Source organism: Lepidochelys kempii, chromosome 1 (genome assembly GCF_965140285.1).
Source record: "Lepidochelys kempii isolate rLepKem1 chromosome 1, rLepKem1.hap1, whole genome shotgun sequence".
Lineage (NCBI taxonomy): Eukaryota > Metazoa > Chordata > Testudines > Cheloniidae > Lepidochelys > Lepidochelys kempii.
The window spans coordinates 207,074,707-207,097,367 of record NC_136380.1 but is presented as its reverse complement, the minus strand read 5'-3'; the positions used below and the strand labels follow the sequence as shown (position 1 = coordinate 207,097,367).

The following is a 22,661-nucleotide window of genomic DNA, read 5'->3' as shown; positions in this document are numbered from 1 at the left end:
AAGTGTAATCACTAAGTAGGGGAGCGGCACATTATTCATAACTTCTCGGCTCAAATTAAAAAATATATATGTATTCAGACATGACTGGAAACAATATATATTTTATCCTGCAACAGTATCTTTAGGCATAGACATCAAGGAGGCTTGTGGGTTAGAGGAGATTAGGATATTATTCACATTTTTCATTGCTTGCCACGATGCAAATGTTGAATTTGTTGATATCACCTGTGAAACAAATCTTTTAAAAAATTAACCAAAATTAGCTTATTATTTGAAATTAATGAACATTTACACTTATTGAAGCATTTCTTTGTTCAGAACTGGATTTAGCTACTTGAAATGATGGTATATCAATGGACTAGGCCACCTGTCCCCATTCTCAGATGTGCTATTATATAGGTTGCAAGCCTATATTCCTTTAATGGCATAGTAGATCCCCAACTATGTAAGTTACTTAAAATATGCACAATAACGGATATATTTAGTACATTTTGCATTTAGGCTACTAGCCTTTGATGGAAACAGCAAACTTTGTTTTATATGACATTTGCAAGAAGCTCTCTCTCACACACACACTACAAAATGCATTTTGTGCCTTGGCTCATATCAAGAATAGAACAGAATTTAAATTTTATGCAAAGTGTCTTTTACTCCAAGTAACTCAAATTACAAAGCAACTAGCTAGATACTATTAGGGAAAGGAGGTTGTAGAAAAACATGACAGCTGATATACTCTCAGCCAAGCTCACATACATTGATCCTATTTTATCAACAGAAGGAATGCTTGCCCAGATACCAGGATAGCACTGTTGGCTCAGCAGTGCACCCTCCCCCAGCAGCATAGCACCCTGTCTTGGCAGCTGATCTTCAGAGAACCTGTTTCTCATGGGGTCTGCTGCTGTGCAGCCTTAGCCCTCCAGATAAGACACTCTCCAGTTTCACTCCTTCTAGGGTAGCAAAAAGTCCCCATATAAGAGTAAACAAGGAGCTCAAGATGGGCTGGTCTAGCATGTCTTCAGTAGCACTCCACTTCTCTTCAGGGTGTGTCTTCAAACAACTGGTCACCTGGTAGATTTCCCTAGGCCCAGTCCCGCAGGGAGGCTCACCGAGCTGGAAAGCTGTCTCAGATTCCTGGTTGCAATCAGGTTCTCTAACAGAGGAAGAGCCCAAATGTCTACACCACAATTAAACAGCCTGTAAACATAAGCCCCACAAGCCTGAGTCAGCTGACATGGACCAGCCACAGGTATTTAATTGCAGTCTAGACATAACCTAGCTGACCTAAGCCCTCTCCACACCTGACACCTGTGGGCAAGTGCACAGGTTCTCATTAACTCCCTCCTGGCCAGTGTGGGGCTTGCGTACCCCATTATACCAGTTTATTACCTATTCTTTTCACATGAGGATCTCAAAAGGACAATTTTAGAATAAGGAACATAGGTCCTTGCAGAAAAGCTAAAAAGACAGCTGTGCATCTCTTTAGCCTTCAGTACAATTACACAAGCCGGGGGGAAATTTGTAGGCCATAGGGGCAGCAAAAGTGAAATTGACAATGTAATTTGGCTAGCAACACACTTTTATTAGTGGTACTGATACATAACACGGAAAAGACCCATCTTGACTCTTAGAATAATCAAGCTGGGATTTAGCTGCCAGTGCCACAGGGCACATTTAACCCTGCATCCCTTAGAACATGAATCCCACAACGTTATTTTAATAGAGTCTCTTGACTACAAGCACACTTTAAATGGTATCATCTTTTGAACTGTGCTTAACACTCTGCTGCTACTACCTGTTATAAATTCACAGCTACATCAAAAAAATTCCACAGGATGTTTATACTAATATTTTCCCATTACTACAAACTACTGTTGACAAATATAGTAATCTTCAACATTAATAAAATATCTTACTAAGTCAACATGTTATGGGACAAATTCTGCAAGCCTTACTACTGTGAAGTAGTAATTAGGCATGAAAATAATCCCATTGTCTAGAACGGAACAACTTTCATGAATAAATGCTCCTCATGAGTAAAGGTTGAAGAGCCTGACCCTGTATAAATGGCTACTGGTGAGAAAGGGAAGTTACTCATCTGTACATTAAATTGAGCTCTTTGCAATACATTTTTTTTCAGTGAGGAATAAATAAATTATGGTCTTGAATAGGTGAATGATGTGCTAATATAGCAGCTAGGTGACCCTGTTGTGTGCTAACAGAAAGGGCCAACTTCTTAAGCAATAATAGGCAAGGATAGGAGGAATATCAGCATGAGCTGGAGATACTTAGAGCAAGTCTAGACTCAAGTGCTACATCAGCACAGCTGCACCAAGGCAGCTGTGCTATTGTAGCATGTCTGGTGAAGACACACTATGCCTATGGGAGATCACGCTCCCATCGGCATAATTACTCCACCTCTGCAAGAAGCAGAAGCTATGTCTGTGGGAAAGCATCTCCCACTGACAGAGCATCAGTGTGGACAACGCTCAGGTCAATGTAACTTACGTCACTCAGAGTGTGTCTTTTCACATCCCTGGGCGATGCAAGTTACATCGACTTAAGCGGTAGTGTAGACCAGCCCTAGTATTGAGACAAACTGAGAACTAATTCCACTTACCATGTAAGTAGAAAGGATTCAACAAGATCTACTTTGTATTAAAATATTCTGCACATCTCTGGAACAAGTCTTTTCTAAGTCAGCCAACCAGAGAGCATCTAAGCAGTGAGATGCAGGGTATAGATACAGTCTTTCCTCTTGTCCTATGAGATTACGTCCTAAGAGAGTGGTAGTACTATTTGGGGATATACAAACAGCTTCATTAGCTCTGAGTACCAGTAATACCCGGGCCAAGCTGGAGCTAAGAGGATTATCAGCATTGATTCCTGCTTGATTTTCTTCAATGTTCTTGGTATGAACAGAATCAGGCATGTATACTTCAGCCTCTGAGACCATTGTAAGAGAAATATGTCCATTTGATATTCTGGACTATGACTCTCTGTGGAATAGAATATTTTGCATATAACGTGCATTTGGGTAGCAAAAAAAGTCCATGTCTAGAAAACTCAGTCGGTTGAACACTGGTTGATTACTGACCATTTGTAATCTTGGAAAAAAAAAAAAAGGTCTGAATATATGATCTGTTAAAATTTTGTAGCCTTGGTAGATGAAGGGCTGAACGTGACACTTGATGACACACTTGACAGTGTGTCCAGATGAATCCCACATCCCAAAGTGGATCATTAGGGACTTCACTAGAAGTGGCAGAGAAAGGGGAATGCCCTTGCAGGCTTGATCTGGGTTCTCTGACCAATTTAAGAACAATAGGAACACCACATCTATTTAATGTTTGGTTGGTAAGTAGAATTCAACCACCATTGAAAACAAATGAAAGCCTGACAAACTGAGTCACAAATGCATACAAAACCACATGGCCTAGCAGCTATAGGCATGTCCTTACCGTTGTCCAGGGGTTTGTCTGTAGTTGATTTATGAGGTGTAACATCATCAGATCTGCTTCATGGAAGATAGGCTCTTAATGTGGTGGAGACTATCAGCATTCCTATAAATTCTGTTTTATGAGTGGGAGTAAGATTTGAAGATTTATTTGTTGATTTTCAGCCCTGAAATAACTAACAACTGTAGAATATGAGGAGAGCTTCCCCAAATCAGCCAGTTATCTAGTGTGATAGACCCAGGCCAGTTAGGCAGCAGAGTAGCCTCATTGGGATCCAGGAAGTGGGTGGGCGAAGCCCGCCACTGCTAAAGGATCCCCCCCCAGCCTAAGAGAGGGGGGGCCCACAGGACCTGGAAAACCAATTAATTACGGGGGACAACTAATGAACAACAGGGACAGAAGTGCGGTCAAAGGGTCAAACGAAGGGAACCGGAAGGGGACACCAAGCAGAGAACCCCGGACAGCGCCCACCGCTCCTTAAAGGCGTCAAGGGATTCAGTGGACGCCGCCCAGAGGAACTCTGCCCGGAGGTGAGAACGGACAGAGGATCGGAAATAGGCCCCACAGTCGCAGGAGACTCCATCAGCCAACCTCCTCACCCTGGTTTTATAGATGGCCACTTTAGCCAGGGCCAGGAGGAGGTTGACCAGGTGGTCCTGCGACTTAGCGGGGCCACAGACAGGGAGTACATAGATAAGGTTTTGGTTGCACTTTTCCCCTCACCTCCTTAACAGAATATTCGTGAGAGCCGGAATAGGGGCTGCAGCCTGGCACACTCCAGGTAGATGTGTGCCAGGGTTTCCCTCACGCCGCAAAAGGGGCAAGTGTCTGGGATTGGGGTGAACCGCGCCAAGTACGCGCCCGTGCTCAAGGCCCTGTGAAGGAGCCGCCAACCGATATCCCCAGCGGGCCTCGGGACTAAGGTGGAATAGAGGCTGGCCCACTGGGGCTCCTCACCCTCTAGAGGTGGCAGGAGGTCTACAGCAGAGTAGCAGAAGGCAGATATACTGGCCACTGGATTAAAAGTTTTCTGTTCCCTGACTGACCAGAGCAGGGGCTGCTCCAGGCTAATGAGAACACACAACTCCAATTAACCTGCAAAGAGTCAGGTGAGGCCATTAAGCTAATGTGACCACCTGACTCTAATTAAGGCCCCTCTGATAATATAAAAGGGCTCACTCCAGTCAGGCAGAGAGGAGTGGAAGTGTGGCTGAAGGGCTGATTAATGAAGACACCCCTCAAGTCATAGATAAGTGAGCCCTAAGGTAAGGTTGAAGAAGGGAGATGCAGGAGAGCTGTGGGGAAGTGGCCCAGGTAAATGTAGCAACTCTGGCAGTAAAAGGTTGGCTGACAACAGCTGCTACCATTAGGGTCCATGGGCCGGAACGCGGAGCGGAGGGCAGGCCCTGGTTCCCCCCAACCCACCACTACAGAAACACCTCCTGGGAGGGGAAAACAGGCCCCTGTCAAGACAGGAGGCTAAACTGTTTTGGCATGAGGCTGTAGAAGCAACAGAGACTGTGGGAACTCTCTCACCAACCTCTATTACTGGCTTATGATGAAAAGGGCTCAGTACACTGTATCCCTGGCCCTAGAGAGAGAAGGGCTACATGGAAGGTTGCAGTGAGCCTCTGAAGCTAGCATAAACTGCCTGGAAGTGCGGGACCCACGGGGACAAGGTCGGAGCTCTGCCACACTAGGTATAGGTAAAATAAAATGCTCTGAATTCTTAGGCTACATCTACACTTTGAGCTGGGACTGTAATTTCCAGCTCTAAAAGATAGACCTGCACTAGTTATGATCAAGCTAGCACGCTAAAAATAGAGTGGAGCTGTGGCAATGTGAAGTGGGAGGAGCTTGCAACCTGTGTATGTTCCTAGTGTCTCAGATGGGTACATAGTTGGCATGGTCAGCCCCTCCCCTGCTCACGCAGCCACAGCTACATTCTATTTTTAGTGCATTAGTTCAATCAGAGCAAGAACAGGGTATTACGCCCCCCAGTTTGAAGTGTAGACATCCCCTTAGATGTGTTGCTAGAATGCCCAAATGTTTTGTAAATACTCAGGAGTGGTTGACAAACCAAAAGGTAGCACTCTGTACTGGAAGTGTGTCTTCCCAGCTACCAACTGTTATCTCCTGTATGTGGGTGGATGGAAAAATGGAAAGAGGCATCTTGGAAATCGTGAGCTGCAAACTAGTATAGAGGATTCAAGGTTGGAATTATAGCCAGAGTCACAGTTCTGAACTTCAAGTGGTGGACAAAAAAGTGTTCAGACCTCAAATCCAGAATGGGGAACCAGCCTCCTGTCTTCCTGGGCACTACATAGTAATGGAAATAAACTCCTCCCTTTGAACCTCTCTCAATATATGCTCTTGATGGAATAATCTCTTGTCAGAGGGGTCCCTGAAGAGAGGGACAGGGAAGGTGAAAGTGGCTAGGAAGTTCCTGGCACTGGATGGAATAACTTTTTGGTATAATTTCTAGAACACACTGGTCCATGTAATCTTGTTCCAGGCTTCCTGAAAATAAACCCAGTGGTCTGGAAGGGATACAGATCCTGAATGTGTAGTTCCCAATAGCTCTCAAAGTAACTGTCAAACTGACTTCTTGGAAGATGGCAATGGTGATGTAATTGTACTCACAGTGGGGGGTGGGGAGGGAGGAATGTCTCCTATGAAATTTCTGCTTTTTTCTGGGAAGTTCAGGTGATCTTTGAGGCTTGTAGAATGAAGGAGCAGAAGGTTGTCTAGAATGCATTTGATATCTAGGTTATTTTCTTCTGGGCTGAGTCATGTGAATGCCCAAAGATCTCATTGTAATTCAAGAAACTTTTAAAGTACATTGTGCATTATCTGTTTTGGCACCAAAGAATTAATTTCCTTCAAAAGGGAGATCCTTGGTTGTATCCTAAACTTCTCTGGGAATTCCAGAAGACTAGTCATAGTGCATGGCACTCAGCTATATCTGATGCATCAAAAGCACTTAGCCAAGAAGTCTGTGCTGTAAGTTGACCTTCCATAATCAAAGATCTCAGTGTCTCCTTAGAGTCTATTGGGACTTTATCCAGAAACTCTGGCACCCTGTGCCAGTTAAGATAATCCTGTTCTGAAAGGAGAACTTTGTAATTAGCTATTCTAAGTTGCAGAGTAGCTGAAGAATAGCTCTCCCTTCCAAAGAGGAGAAGCTGCTTTAGTTCCTTTTCTTTTGCTTGGATTTTGACATCTGTTATGTTCTCTCTGAGCTGCTGCAGGATGTGAACAGAAGTACTCAAATCTCTCAAAGGGGACTTGACATTTGTGTCAACTTTTTTGAAGTTGGGAGAATGGATGCTGGCATTTGTCAGAGTAGCTGAGCTGGTTCTAGAAGGCCCTAGTTGACAGGCCCCGAGTCTTTTAAGCAAAGAACGTAAAATGTCCAATTTATGGGCCTTTTTGTGGCTTTGGGAAACTCCAGTGCTCCTGCATCCTGCAAAAAAGTCTTGAAATGCCTTATCCCTATAGTCATACGGTGGAAAGGGGGAAGATGGTACAATAGCTTCATGTGGCAGTAGGGATATATGAGCTAGAATCACCTCAGAGAGCTGGTGTTGAAGATGCTCCTCTTCTGAAGTTGGGCTTGCACAGACTCTGCCACAGAGAGATGAGAAGACTGTTGCTATGTCCTGAGCAAGACCTGTAGTGAGTGATCTGTGCCTTTGTTACATAGGAGCTATATTTTCCTGCTTGATGAATGCTTCAAGGTGCCTAGTAAGGCCAAGAGCTAGGACAATATAGGTAATATTTAAGTGGCCAGGAGTGGCAGGGTAGCAGGTAGAAGGACCTTCCCTAAGTTCCCTATGCCTGCTATGACCTGACCAGAATAGTATGGGTCATAGGGTTGCACCCTGAAAAGCAGGAAGGTGATCCACTCTCACTAAAATCAGACAAAAGAGGAGGAATTCTCCTCTTGCAGAGGAGTAGACTTTGTTGGAACCTGAGCGTTGGAGGAAGAGGGGAGATTCCTAGTCAATGCAGAGGACAATTCCAGTATGGAGAGTGATTCAGGCAGGGCTGATACAATGAGATCTCTGGGCATCACGAAGTTCAGTGCTCATGGTATTAATACCAAGAAGAAGCTAGGTGTAATCGGCAATAGAGTAGATGGTGCCAATTAAATTGGTACCAGGAGCCCCCCTGTCTAAATTCAGGGTCTTTATGAATACAGAGGAACATTGTTACACCTTATTTGCTCTTTTTTAAAATAAAAGGATCAGACTTGCCTCTCTTGCTTGGCAGCAATTTATATAGACCCCCACATGTGTTCCTTAGAGGAGCAGTGCTCAGACCTCCTCTTTCCAGGATGGCAGGAGGGAATGACAACAGAATCAGCAGAAGAATGCTTCAGTGAAGGAGGAGCCCTAGCACCTGAGGCAGAGGTAATAGCCTTTTGTAATGGACTGCTCAGAGCCTGAGGGATCCTGCCTTCCAGAGTCTGAGGCACACCTCAGGACTTAAAGGAGAAAGCTTTAAAAGCAAGGGATGCTTGAAAACAGACATCAAAACGAACAGTGTACATTTCTCAGTGAGAAATCCCTCAATTTCCTCCCAGAGACAAAACAAATATTTTGAGAGTGTCATTGAGGGGACATGACAGACCAATCTTAAAACCAGGAGATTTTTGATCAGTCCTGAATACCTGATACCAGGCTCTGACACTTTCCAAGGGCACCCAATGTTGTGAGACACCTAACTACCACCTGGCCTTAGCATGAGGAAGCCTTGTTTGTGCCTGCAGTGGGTCAGCTTCCCAACTCCACTTGCCATACAAGCACTCCCCTTCAGGCCTCACAACCCTGCTGTTACTTTACAGTTTAAGGATCAGCAAACCCCAACCCTCAAGTCTTCCAAGCGTCTCCCTGGAGTATCCAGTCCCTGGTTCACTGGACAGTCCCAGTACTCAGATTCACTGCTTCCAAAGCAACAGTGCACCCTCATTTACCAATTCTACCACTCCACTTAACTCACAAACCTTCTATATGTTTACAGTGAAAACAAGTATATGTTTATTTAACAAAGCAGAGATTTAAGTAGTAGCAAGTACAAGTATTGGAAACAAATGATTACATATAAAATACACATTCCAGAGCCTAGGCTTAACTATCAATATATTCGTGTCTTGTAGAGTATTGCTCACACAAAATTCTTGCTGAGCTTTACAGTCAGGTTGACTCTAACACTCCTTTCATGAGACAAGCAAGCTGTCAGTGGCCTCCTAGATTGTGTGTGCTTCCTTGCACCCAAATGTATACCAGAACAATCCTGTGTCTTTATTCATAAACAGAGCACCTGCTGCTGTTTGTTTCATCCTGGAGATTTCCTGTCTTGTAGATTAGCCCCTGGCTAAGTAGCAAATAGGCATACATTGTGAGGCATACACTACACAAATGGCCAGACAGCGAGATAACATCTGTCTGTAACCACAGAAAGGTTCTTTGAAGCAGGAGATAGGTGACCTGCCTTAGTTCCAAGACCTTAAGAATCTATTTCAGTACAGATATATACTCAAATATTATCCATACATTTTGCAATGATTATGATAAATCACTGGGTTACTGGCTCTTGGTAGAGATCTCACATGTGACTCTTTGGTGAATTTATGCATATATTTCTCCCAGGGGATCCTTGTACAACCCTATCCACCCCTGTGCCCTCTGCCAATTGGCACCAGCAAATTCTGGGGTCACACAGGTGAAGAAAAATTACAAATGTCACCAAGCTAAAACTTAGAAAGTAAACTTACACTGACTAACTAATCCAAACTATGGTAAAGAACTATATACTATAACTAGTGTAGAAATGCAAATGCAAGACACAGGAACCCTGGTCTCTTGGTCCATCTTGCAGTCATAGGCAGGAAGAAGGAATTGAGGGTCAGTTGGCCTTGCTCCATCCTTTATGACCTAAAGTTTGAGGTGGGGGGAGAGGAACAAGGGCATGCAGGACACAGGCATGGGCCAACGCACACTGCTGGTCAAAAGATTTTTATCATGAGCACATGAAGTGCAGGTCCACCAGAAGTGGAGTATATAGAGACAAGCACTTGAAAGAGAATGAGTGAACTGATACAGATTTTAAAAAAGCAGCTACTCCAACCATCATCCACACTTGAACTGAACATCTGAGGTCATGAAAGTGGGGTCACCTCAATTTCCTGACCACCACCATCATTTCAGTTAAAACCTAAACCAGAAGTACTAGACTGCTACAGAGAAGACTGTCCTCATAGCACTGTAAAAAGCCAGACAAGGAAGTACTGGAATAACTCTTGTTACTTCAGTTCCTTAGATTCTCCATCTATAAAATAAAGCTAATTATGCCTATCTCATGATAGTATTTGATAGTGTTTGCAAAACATTTGAAAGATGAGAAGTACTGCCCATGGTTTACTAAGAATTGTGAGCATCCTATTTTTGTTACCCTGTTCTCCACCCTCCCATCCCAACCCACTAGACATAGGTGTCAGACTTATTTTTTAGTTTCCAGGCTCTTTGGGGCAGGGACTGGCATTTTCTGTATGTTCGTACAGCACTTAGCACAACAGAGCTCCAAAACCAGATTGCCTCTAGGAGCAACTGCAAAGTAAATATCAAATAATAAGGCGGCTCACAGACAAGACTATTTGCAATTAGATTTTTCAACTCTACTCCTAGAGTAGAGTTAAGGTAATCCTCTTTGTTTGCCGCTATATTATATGGTTTATTTGGGACATGTTTCTTATATCGAGAAATACTGCCCAAAAGTTTCAAGTTTCGATGTCTGAAGTTATGCACATAAATCCATCTAGACACTTAAATAAAAGTTGTCTGATCTTCAGAAATTAGTATATATACTATTATAATTTGTGTTACCGTAGCACCCAAAGTCCCCAACCGAGATTGTACTAGGCACTATGCAAACATGTTGCAAGACAGTCCCTGCTCCAAAGACCTCATAGTAAACAGAAGCACCCTTCTCTCTCTAATCTTTCTGTGCTTTAGTTCCCCAAAATAATTAACTTACTGAAGATCACATGTCAAGTATGTGGTAGAGTTGGTATTTAAACCCAGTTCTTCAGTCCTGAATGGGCTGTACACTAGTGGAATGCACCTGACAGCATGACCTCTCAGGCATGTGCAAGGTCACAAAATGCTACAAATTGGAATCCTCCATGCTGTGCGACCTTACACCTGCACATGCTGTGTGTCCCCCCGTGCAGCAACAGTTCCAGAAAGCTGTTTCACTACACCCCTGCTGGGTCCCAGTCCAGTTCATAAAAATGGCCATATTAGGTCGGACCACTGGTCCCTCTAGCCCACACCCTCTCTTCTGACAGTGGCTGGTGCCAGATGCTTCAGAGGGAAAGGACAGAACAGGATAATTTATTAAGTGATCCCGCCCTGTCATCCAGTCCCAGCTTCTGGCTCTCAGAGATCTAAAGAGACCCTTAGCACGGGACTGCATCCTTGACCATCTTGGCTAATAGCCATTGATGGACCTATCCTCCCTGAATTTATCTAATTCTATTTTAAGCCCAGCTATACTTTTGACCTTCACAACATCCCCAACAATGAATTCTACAGGTTGACTGTGCGTTGTGTGAAGACCTTCCTTATGTTTGTTTCAAATCTGCCTATTAATTTAATTGGGTGACCCCTAGTTCTTCTGTTATGTGAAGAGGTAAATTACATTTCCTTATTCACTTTCTCCAGATCAGTCATAATTTTATAGACCTCTATCATAATTCCCCTCAGTCACCTCTTTTCCAAGATGAAGAGTCAGACTTTTTAATCTCTCCTCATATGGGAGTTTTTCCATATCCCTAATAATTTATTATATCTCTATACTTTTTCCAATTCTAATATCTTTTTTATATGGCTAGCCAGAACTGCATGCAGTATTTGGGGCATAGAGATACCATGGATTTAAATAGTGGCATTATAATATTTTCTGTCTTTTTAGCTATCCTTTTCCTAATGGTTCCCAACACGTTAGCTTGTTTGACTGCCACTACAGATTGAGCAGATGTTTTCCGAGAACTATTCATAGAGACTCCAAGATCTCTTTCTTGAGTGGTAAAAGCTCATTTAGACCCAATCATTTTGTATGTTGGGATTATTTTTTTACAATGTGCCTTACTTCACATTTAACATTGAATTATACCTGCCATTTTGTTGCCCAGTCACCCAGTTCTGCGAGTTCCCTTTGTAATTCTTCGCAATCTGCTTTGGACTTAACTATCTTTTGTATTGTCTGCAAACATTGCCACCTCACTGTTCACCCTTTATGAATACATTGAACAGCAATGGTCCCAGTACAGATCCTTGGATGGGACCCTGCTATTTACTTCTCTCCACAGTGAAAACTGGCCATTTATTACTACCCTTTGTTTCCTGTCTTAACAAGTTACTGATCCACGCAGGACCTTCCTCCTTTTCCCATGACTCCTTACTTTGGTTAAGATCCTTTGGTGACGGATCTTCTCAAAGGCTTTCTGAAAGTCCAAGTGCACTCTATCCACTGAATCACCCTTGTCCACATGTTTGTTGACCCCTTCAAAGAAGTCCAAAAGATTGGTGAGGCACGATTTCTCCTTATAAAAGCAGTGTTAATTTTTCCACAACAAATTGTGTTCATCTAAGTGTATGACTCTTTGCTTTCGTACAGTTTCAATTTGGCTGGTACTGAAGTTAGGTTTACCAACCTGGATTTGCCAGGATTGCCTCTGGAGCTTTTTTTTTTTTTTAAATTGGTGTTAAATCAGCCTCTGTACCAGATGACTGGTGGATAGCTAATGTAAGCAATAGGTCACATACCAATTGTAATAGTTCTGCAATTTCATAACTGAGTTCTTTAAGAACTCTTGGTTGAATATCTGGTCCTGGTGACTTTGTACTGCTTAAATTTATCAATTTGCTCCAAATTCTCCTCTACTGACACTTCAATCTGGGACAGTTCCTCAGATGTGTCACCTAAAAAGAATGGTTCAGGTGTGGGAATCTCCTTCACATCATCTGCAGCATAGACCACACAAAGAACTCATTTTGCTACTCTGAAATGGCCTTGTCTTCCGTGAGCGCTCCTTTACACTTCAATCATCCAGTGGCCCCACTAACTGTACGGCAGGCTTCCTGCTTCTGATGTACTTATGGTATTTTGGCTGCTAATTTGAGTCTTTTTGCTAGTTACCCTTTAAATTCTTTTTTGGCCTGCCTAATTATACTTTTTTTCTGTTTTCCTCAATATGATTCAACTTCCAATTTTCAAAAGATGCCTTTTTGTCTCTAACCACCTCTTTTCCTCTTCGGTTTAGCCATGGTGGCATTTTTGGTCTTTTTTTTTTTTAATTTGGGGCATACATTTAATTTGAGCCTCTAATATGGTGTTTCTAAATAGTTTCCAAGCAGCTTGCAGGCATTTCATTCATGACTGTTCTTCATAGTTTCTGTTTAACTAGCTTGGTAATTTTTGTGTAGTTCCCCTTTTTGACATTAAGTGCTACTGTGGTGTGCTTTTGTTTCCCTCCTCCCCCACAAGGACATTAAATTTAATTACATTATGGTTGCTATTATGGAGCGGTTCAGCTATATTCATCTCTTGGACCAGATCCTGCACTCCACTTAGGACTAAATCAAGAATTGCTTCTTCCCTTGTAAAAAGAAAAGGAGTACTAGTGGCACCTGAGAGAACAAATTTATCTGAGCAAAGCTTATGCTCAAATAAATGTTAGTCTCTAAAGTGCCACTAGTACCCCTTTTCTTTTTGCGAATACAGACTAACATGGCTGCTGCTCTGAAACCTGTCATTATGCAAGGCACTTCTTCCCTTGTGGGTTCCAAGACCAGTTGCTCCAAGAAGCAGTCATTTAATATGTCTAGAATTTTTTTCTGTGCATCTAGTCCTGAGTTGACATGTACCCAGTCAATATGGTGATAGTTGAAATCCCCTATTACTGATAGGGGGCTTTGGGGAGAATTTTTTTTGTAGCCTTTCTAATCTCTCTTAGCATTTCACAATTATCGTCACCATCCTGCTCAGGTGATTGTTAGTGTATTCCTACTGCTATACTCTTATTCAAGCATGGAATTTCTATCCATAGAAATTCTATGGTACAGTTTGATCCATTTAAGATTTTTAGTATATTTAATTCTTAGCTTTCTTTCACATCTAGTACCACTCCCACATCAGCACAACCTACTGTCATTCCTCTTGATTTTGTATCCAGGTCCCACCATGTCCCATTGATTACTATTGTTCTAACAAGTATCTGATGCCTATTATATCAATATCCTCACTGAAGGCACTCAAGTTCACAGATCTTAGTATTTAGACTTCTAGCATTTGTACACTAGCACTTATAAAATTTGTCAATATTTAGTTGACTATCTTTTGTCTTCCTTGTTTGACTGTTTCTCTTCAGTTCCTACCTGTACTTCACCAACTTCTATCCTTTCCTCTTTACTAGGCTATCCTAATATCCTCTTTAATAAATCCTCCTCTAAGAGATGTCTGTCTGAACTGTACGCTCCTCTGCACCTGTTGGCTTTCCCCAATCCTTAGTATAAAAACTCCTCTGACCTTTTTAATTTTACATGCCACTAATCTGCTTCCATTTTGGTTTAGGTATCATAGAATATTAGGGTTGGAAGAGACCTGAGGAGGTCATTCAGTCCAATCCCCTGCTCAAAGCAGGACCAACACCAACTAAATCATCCCAGCCAAGGCTTTGTCAAACCGGACATTAGTCAAGTCAAGCCCATCCTCCCTGTATAGGCTCCTTCTTTCCAAAAAGGTTCTGCAGTTTCTCAAACTGAAAACCCTCCTCCCAATACCATTATCTCATACATTCATGAAGACCCTGCAGTTCTGCCTGTCTAACTGGCCATGTGCATGAACTGGAAACAGTTCAGAGAATGCCGCCATGGAGGTCCCAGATTTTATTTTATTACCTAGCAGCCTAAACTTGGCCTGCAGGGCCTCTCTCCTACCTTTCCCTATTTCACTGGTACCTACATGTACTACGACCACTGGCTTCTCCCAAGCACTGCACATAAAAATCTGGATGTCTCCAGAGGTCCACAACCTTCACACTCCTAACCAAAAAAGGGTACTAAATGGCAAACTTTTTTGTTCACATAGTTGCCCAGTGAGAGCTCATGCCCTTCTAGAACACTGTTTTGAAAAACCTCAAACTTCAGAAAACCAGGAATACAGAGTTAAGTTACATGCCCATGTAACCTTAACTCTGCCCTCTGAGAGAACATCCATATCACACATACTTGCACTCTGCTTTTTCACTGTACATAAAAGGAGCTACCTGCATCTGCTCCACCCTCAAACACTTAGGGTACTCTCCTGACAGAATACCACACTTGTGAAATTTAACAACCACTTCACACTTACTCACAGGATACCAGTGAATGGGGCTCAGCCACCATTCAGGGGCAAGGAACCCCAGATTATAGCTCACCTGAAGGTAGGGCAGGGAGAGAGGCTCAGACTGCCCTAGAGAGGCAAAGGGCCCCCAGATCCTGGCGCGCACACACACAGAAGGGGAGAACATGGGGTTGAGACAACCTTGCCCCCATTCTCCCCTAGTCACCCTGCCACTCACCCCTATGTCTCCTTCCCAGTGTCCCTCTCCTTTACCTGAGCTACCCAATTCCCCTCACCACTCCCCACCATCCATCCTCATTTATCCCACTCCCCATAATCCCCCCTCCCCTCAATGCAGCCCCAAACTCCTCTCATTCCTATTCCCTGCCACTCGTCCACACTAAAATGTCCCTTACCTGCCAGGAAACAGTCACATCTTTTGTGGCAGTTTGTACAGCTAGAAGGTCACAGAAGCCCAACTTTACTGGGAAGAAGAAATGGATTCTACAGACTTGAGGCGGCTACTGCTCCACAAACTGCACTCTGCTGAATCATGTTCTTTGTAAGCCAGATTTTAAGTTACAAAGGAAGAAAAACTTTCAAAGCAATCAGCTACATCATTCATTAAGTCAGCAAAAAAACCCCAAAACAAACAAGAAACCCTCCCAACATATGCAACAATAAATCCTCCCACCAATGATATGTCAGCAAAATCTAATTAGTCAGTTTTTAAAAGAACATCTTTGTTTATTGTCAATCAGGCTTACCGTTCTCTGTTAAATTTCAGAGAATGAAGAATAGCAGGCCGTTTCTGTCTTAGGTTCCACAAATGAAGTGTGTCATCAGCACTCGCACTGACCAAGGCACCCTACAACAATCAGAACCAGAATATGGTGGAATGTTATTCATTTGCATATTGAAAGGGAAGATTATTTCAGAATAAGACAATGATCTGTCAGTAGACAGCAGTACAACATCTGTGAAACCCTTACTTTCCTTCTGAAAAAAATATTCTGCAACAACCATTACTTTGCTTTGACTGATCCTATACTAACTCAAAATGTTCCAATTTGAGCTGATCTGGAAAATGAAATAGCTCATTCTAGAATTAAACATTTGATATTAAATGTGTTTCTGATTGATAAACCAGGAAGAGTGCGAAAGAATTGGAATAAGAAGGGAAGAGGTATTAGCTTGAAAAGATGGGTTTGAAGGAGGCAGTTGAAGCAAGGACAGAGTGCTTAGCACACAAGGAAAGGGAGACTGCCCCAGGCACAGTATAATAGTCAGGTCAAGATAACAGAAAATGCAAAATCAAGAATGAGAAAAGGACATGAAAGTAAGAGGATAGGGATGAAAGTAGGGAGACTGAGCAGGGGAAGTCAGAACAGAAACGCAGATGGCGCTGGGGAACAGGGTCTGGGGACGCGGAGCTTGCCAAGCTGCACCACCCTGCCCACCCAGCACTACTGTCCGGGAGCAGGGGCTTTCCCCACCCACCTGGAGCTCTGGGCCCCACAGTTGGCTGGGGCCCTAGAAACAGGCCCTGTAGGCCCAGTGGCTAATCTGCCACTAGTGGACAATTGTGTGTGGGGGGGGGGGGAAGATTTTGGTTACAATAAAGAGGAAGAAGTGATGTAACTTAAAGATTGTGCTCTCCCCATCCCTTCTCCTATAGTCAAAGATTATGGGCCTGGGAAATAGGAAGGAAAGCGGAGTTCTCAATCAAGATAGAGAAGGGAAGCAGAGGAGGAGGAAAGGTGATAAGACTAGAGTTTGAGATGGTGATTAAACATCTATTATTGTCCCTCTGGCATCTATTCTTAGATGTGAGTGGATACAGAGTGAGAGGTAAACCCAGAACTATCAGATTTGATATGGTAGTTAAACATATACACAGAATAGAAATATGAGAGGACAAAGAAAAAACCCTACAGAAAACCCCACAGATAGGAGAAAGGAAGCAAAGGAGCTAGAAAAGAAGACACTGAATGAATAGTCAGTAGGGGAATACAAGGTCTAGGGGAGCACAGAACCACAAAAGCTAAGATTGGAAAGAAAGCAGGGGAAGCAAGAGTGATTCACATGACAAAACGATGGCACACATTTTTTGATGTTCACATATACTCCAAAAGTAACTGTCTCAACTTTAGCATAAGTAGGAAAGGCATAATAGAAATGTTTCATTCAATTTGAATATGTATCTGGTTCCTTTAAACGCCATGTAAAATGTATTTAAGTTTTAAATACCTATGTTAAATTATTTTGCCTAAGAGTATGCTCTAGGCAGTTACACCTATAGTTAAGGTTGCCTGAGACTTTCTATTATAAGGTCCTATTTTCAGTTGCTTATAACTTTTGCCAAACATTACCTGTTCAGGCTGAAACATTCCATGCCACGTGTTTGCCTCAAGCTGAGTTTTTCTGGGAAGTTTCAGCTAAAATATTCAGTCGTTTCTCAGAACAAGATTAGGAAAAAATGTTTTGCACGTGTAAAAATGGTTGTAAATTTTTTTTGTTGAGAAACTCCAATGCCTCCTTGCTTTGGAGCAGGAGCCTGAAGTTTGTCAAGGGCTGGCCTGTGTGTCAGGGATGTGCCTTTTGCCTTCCTCATGAAAGTCTGCCCAAATGTGGACAGTTTAGGAGCCTTTCAAAAAAAAAAAAAACAAACACACATACAGAGGTTGCACATGCTCGTGCTCTTATTAGAGTTTGAAAGCTGTATTCTCTGAGGATTCTGTCTGCACTGAGCAAGCTCCAATCCACACAGCTCCTCCATGCTGACTGGACTGTGTATGTACCATCTTCAGAGTGACAGAGCAAGCTCCATCCTGTAGCTGCAGGGACTGAGGCTTCTCTCTGCTATTGCTCCTCCCAGCTGCGGGGACTGCTGTGGCACCAGAAATTTGAGCAGAGAAACTCTCTCCTGTAGTCAGCGTTTCCCCCTCCTTCCAGCACACATGCAGTATGGAGAAAGAGGAAGCTGCCTGACTTGAATTGGTGGAGGGAGGCCCGATACCCCATAATTAATCATTATTTCCATTTCCAGAGTAAGTTTAATTCAGGGGGTGGATCCCAAATCACTTTGCGTAGTATTTATAGGGATCAGTTTTTATTATTCTGAGTTCCCTGAGACTGACGTTTCAGCTAAGCAGAAATTTTGTATTAGAAATTAATCAACTAACAAAAATGGCACTCTCTCATAGATGTCTATGCAGTGAGGAAGATGATCCAAGAATTTAGGTTACACATATGCAGCTCGCTGTGTGTTCAGTATTTCACATCACCATATAAAGGCCCTGATTCTATCACCCATACTTATCTTGAGTAATACCTTTTACTACATGTAGTCCCATTCATTTAAACAGGACTATGTACACAGAAAATTATATTTGAGTGCAAGTGTGAGCAGCAGAATCAGGTCCATAGGGCAAACAAAGGGGCCAGCAAGAAACTATCTGGAAGTTACATTGAAAAAATAGACTGTACCATTCAACCATATTTAAAGAAAATTCTGCACACTGTACATATAGCCTTACCTCATTGATTAAGAATTGGAGCTGCAGTACCGCGGCACCACTTTCGTGTTGGCAGTAGCAATCAACACCGGGTCTGCCCAGTCTGTTCCAATCAAAGTCAAGGATTCTGACATTTTGGTTATCACCAAGAGTAAACAGCCAAGAGGACACAAACAGAACTCTCTTGCAATTAACCTTAGATTTAACAATCGTTCTTGCTTTCTCTAAAACATGCTAATCTTCAGCCGTTCTAATTAAAGTATCAGCACTATCACCCTGAAACATGCAATTACGAGTGATATGTTCTTGGCTATATTCCTCCCTATGAATGGAAGTGCATAAAATTATCATGAAGATACAGCGAAAACACATCTTAAACTCCAATTTGTTTTATTTCATCTTCATAGTATGTGTTCATATTACAGCTGTACACATCAGATGTTTTTGATTATCTAGGTAATACAAAACTAATAATTTAGGAGCAGGGTCAATAACATGTTATGCACCATTTACACTGTTTTTTCCCTAAAGAGTGCATATTATTTCAAGTGAATAATTTTGCCTTTTTATTGTGTTCTACCTGTAATTGTTACTCCATTCTCTGAATGCAACTTTCTGCATAGGTCTGTTCTCCTTGGCTCTTTTGTCTCTGAAATCTATTTTTAGGCAATAAAGACTCTCTTAAGGATGGTAGTGTGCTTTGCATCTTAAAAGTGTGCATGTGTCAATCTCCAACTCTTCATTCTTTCTAAACTAAAAAAAAAAGTTACAGTCTAAACAGAATAATAAGAAAATCTCACAATTTTACATAGCCGACAAGTTAAAAGAGCATTACTGTTGCAGGTAAAGGACACTGAGTGATTCTCCCCTGGAGAATCGAAGCTCTTTACAATATCAGTAAACTTTGGTGTGTGATACTCAGAAAGATCTGTGCAACCAAGATGGAGAGATCCAATCCATAACTCCTCAGGAGTTAATTATAGCAACGAGAATGATCAAATATCTATATTGTAACACTATCTGAAATTCACCTATATGCAGAGGGGGCCTCCACAAAGACTATACACTTTTATTCCCTCTTACACCTTATTTTGAGGAGATTTAGGCGCCAGTCAAAAATCTGTGTTCTTGTAAAGGAGAGGGGCAAGCAAATACTGTACCCTTTCAAAGCGTAGTAGAGCTTCACTCCAGCTTGAGCTCTCTCTGACTCCCTGAACACATTCTGGGAGAATCAGGAGTTCCTGTTTAGTCTGACCACTCTGAACTAGAATCCTGAAACCCAATCTGGACACCATGGGACCCAACTACAAGTGTTGGGTCTAGGTTGTGTTGGGTGGGAAAGCAAATGGACCCTCTTGATCTTGGATCAGGTCTCTTCCACCTGCCTGTGGAGTTGGCACGACATTGGCAAGAGCTGGGCACAGCTCCCACAGGCAGGAGGCAGCGCAGCAGTGACTCAGGTTCGGGGGGAAGGGTCAGGTCAGAAAATGACTCCACCCTCGGGCCCAGGTTGGGCCAAAAAATTAGGCTGGAGTATACTCTACTCTAAACCTCCTCTTCCCCCAAATACAGGCCATGGTTTTAAGTCTGTATCTCATCCTAAATCCCCTAACCTGAGTCAAGATTAAAATCTCAAACTGGCATGTACTCAACATAGTTTTAGCTCCAGGAGCATAAGGTGTACTATATAAGAAATAAGATGTCTTTATCTCAATTTCAAATAGCTTTCACAGAAGTATAGAAGCTTGGAAAGGTAGCAATTAACTGGTAGTATTTGTTTACTATCAAAATTTGGCATATTTAAATTGCTTGACAAAGCTTGCTGTGATAAATATGGGAATTTTACAATGCTCATGTGTACCTCATTTTCCCTCTGTGCTTTGTACTGCTATTCACTGAGTGTAAAGAGCAGGATACATTAGGTGTTTGAGTCATTTATTTGTCTGGGGTGATATGAACAGGTCATAAAGTACTGGCTGGAACCAATGTATATCAATGGAAGACCCTACAGAGACAACGGGAACCCCAATCACTGAAGATTAACACCTAACTGCAGAGGCTGAACATAGCATGGCTGTGTCCAGAGAACGAAGAGAGGTGTCAGGGGTCTGTTTTAACTACTGGCCTCAGAGACACAGGAGCTCTCACCTGAGAAAAAGGGAAAGTGACAAGAGAACAGAAACTAAGCTGCTTCCTACAGCAGCATGGCTTAAGGGAGCCCTGGGCTTTAGACAGAACAGACTGTCTTAATCTTTGGCCTCTCTGTTGAAGAAAGGATTTCCCAGTGCTGTATTGCAGTTGACTAATCAACCTTACTCTCTCTTGAAAAAGGCTACATACTTGCTGAAGTGCATTGATCACTGAAAGGAGTAAAAGTCTCTGAATAGGACTCTGCTTCGGTCACATTCACTGGGCAGAACTCACGGTGAGAAACAGGAGTGCTGGGGCCAAGAGGCTCAGTCTAGGAGTTGCTGCGGCCAGATGGCCTATGCTTGTAGAAAAGTGTAACCCGTTGGCAGCTTGGCCCATTGAAGATGTCCGCCCCAGACCCATGACACCACAATGCTAGCTCAATATCCAGCCTCCCACAGGATATTACAGGGAAGAGTAGGAAATCGTCTGGTCAGCCACGCTACCACCAGCAATAACTATATGAGGAGTGGCTTAGTTAGCCCACACAGGAAGGAGTACTGTGATAGCCTTCAGTAGCTAGGGTGACCAGATGTCCCAATTTTGGGATCTTTTTCTTATATAGGCTCCTATTACCTCCCACCCCCCGTCCTGATTTTTCAGACTTGTTGTCTGGTTGCCCTACCAGCAGCAGTCCTGACTGGAGCTATGGGACTACTCACTGCAGAAGAACATGACTCCTAGTAGCAAGTTGTGTCAGGACCAGGTCCTTGAAGTCTGATCCCAAACCCACTGAAGTCAATGGAAAGTCTCCCACTGACTTCCATGGGCTTTGTGTCGGACCCCAAGGGTCTGTCTACACTGCAATAAGACACCCAGAGCTGGCCTGCATCAGCTGACTCTGGCTCCAGCCCAAGCCCAAATGTCTACACTGCAATTGTATAGCCCTACAGCCCAAGCCCACGTCAGCTGACACAGGCCAGCCTTAGGTGTTTAATGCAGCGTAGACATCTGTAGTTAGCATGCACAAGAACTGCATGGTCACAGAACTGTAAGTACAAACAGATATAGCTAATGTGAAAAGCAGCTGACATAGCTACAGACTTACTTTGTCATTTATATAAAAGTGATTTTCAAATTCTATGCTCCAAAGTGTTTTCAGTTGAAAAGATATATACAGAAAAGACAGTGATGGGCGAGAGAGAAGGAATTACACAATAAACGTTTTTAAAATTATTCTTGGGAACTCAACTTTTCCCCACACAGAAGTAATGAGTTTATCAGAGTGATCTGAATAAAAATAAGGTGGCAGTTTTGTGTACTAGGATTCATTGGATACAAGATACGATACAGAAGAGCATGGAGACAGGCATGGTAAAAAGAAACAAGTGGTGGAGTTGTGGGAGATATGAAGAGACAAGGTCCAATGTTCATATTGGAGCTTTTTAGGGACTTGAAGACAAACAAGAACTTTATACTTAATGCAATGGATAAGGGGAAGCCAGTGGCAGGTTTCAAAGATGGGGTGAGATGGTTAAAGGAACAGGCAAGAAAAATAATGAGATCGCTTAAATTAAGTTCTTGGCCTCAGCGATGACACATGGCAGTGTCTCACAGTCTAATTACACATTGTGTAAGAAGTTTTAACACTGTTGAATTTGTTGTTATTCAGTTTCACTGAATGGCTCTTTCTTGTTCTATGAGACAGAAAAAAAAAAGCAGAAGTACACAATTCACCTTCTCTATACCATTAATTTTTTATCATGTTCCCCTCTTAGGTCTCCCTTCTAAGAGATGACGGGAAGCCCTAGTCCAAGAGAGGACACAACGGAGACTGAGGATGGGAGAGTTGGACTGAGTGGGAATTCCTACAGCTGAATATCTTTGCTTTAATTTGAACTTTACACTTCATTATAAATAAACGACACTAGCTAATGCATTCCCATTACATGGGAAATTATGCCAATGCTGTTCTTAACCAGCTATCACCACCATTCACCATCGAAAGGTGAAATCAGTCTTCTGGGAGAAAAACCGAATGAAGCAGATGACTCCATTCAGCGTGTCCCAAATAAAAATGTACAGGATATTCTGTTTACATACATCACTTTTCACTCTGAAGTGAATGTTTATATTAATTATAAGATGTAAATTATACCTGTCTGGC

The 22,661-nt window shown here is 42.6% G+C and overlaps 1 protein-coding gene across 12 annotated transcripts in view; it reads right to left on the bottom strand.

Annotated features, from left to right (window-relative positions):
- STXBP5L (syntaxin binding protein 5L) overlaps positions 1-22,661 on the bottom strand; it is a 440,505-nt gene that overhangs the window by 245,892 nt on the left and 171,952 nt on the right. For 11 of the 12 annotated variants that reach the window (XM_078848433.1, XM_073309722.2, XM_078848419.1 and 8 more), the window contains 2 exons: positions 18,386-18,467; positions 15,614-15,714 (listed from right to left, as the gene is read on the bottom strand). The exons of the other annotated variant lie outside the window; for it this stretch is intronic. In XM_078848433.1, the coding sequence (XP_078704559.1) occupies positions 15,614-15,714; positions 18,386-18,467 (183 nt within the window). The remainder of the gene's footprint in view (positions 1-15,613; positions 15,715-18,385; positions 18,468-22,661) is intronic. 12 annotated transcript variants of the gene reach the window in all.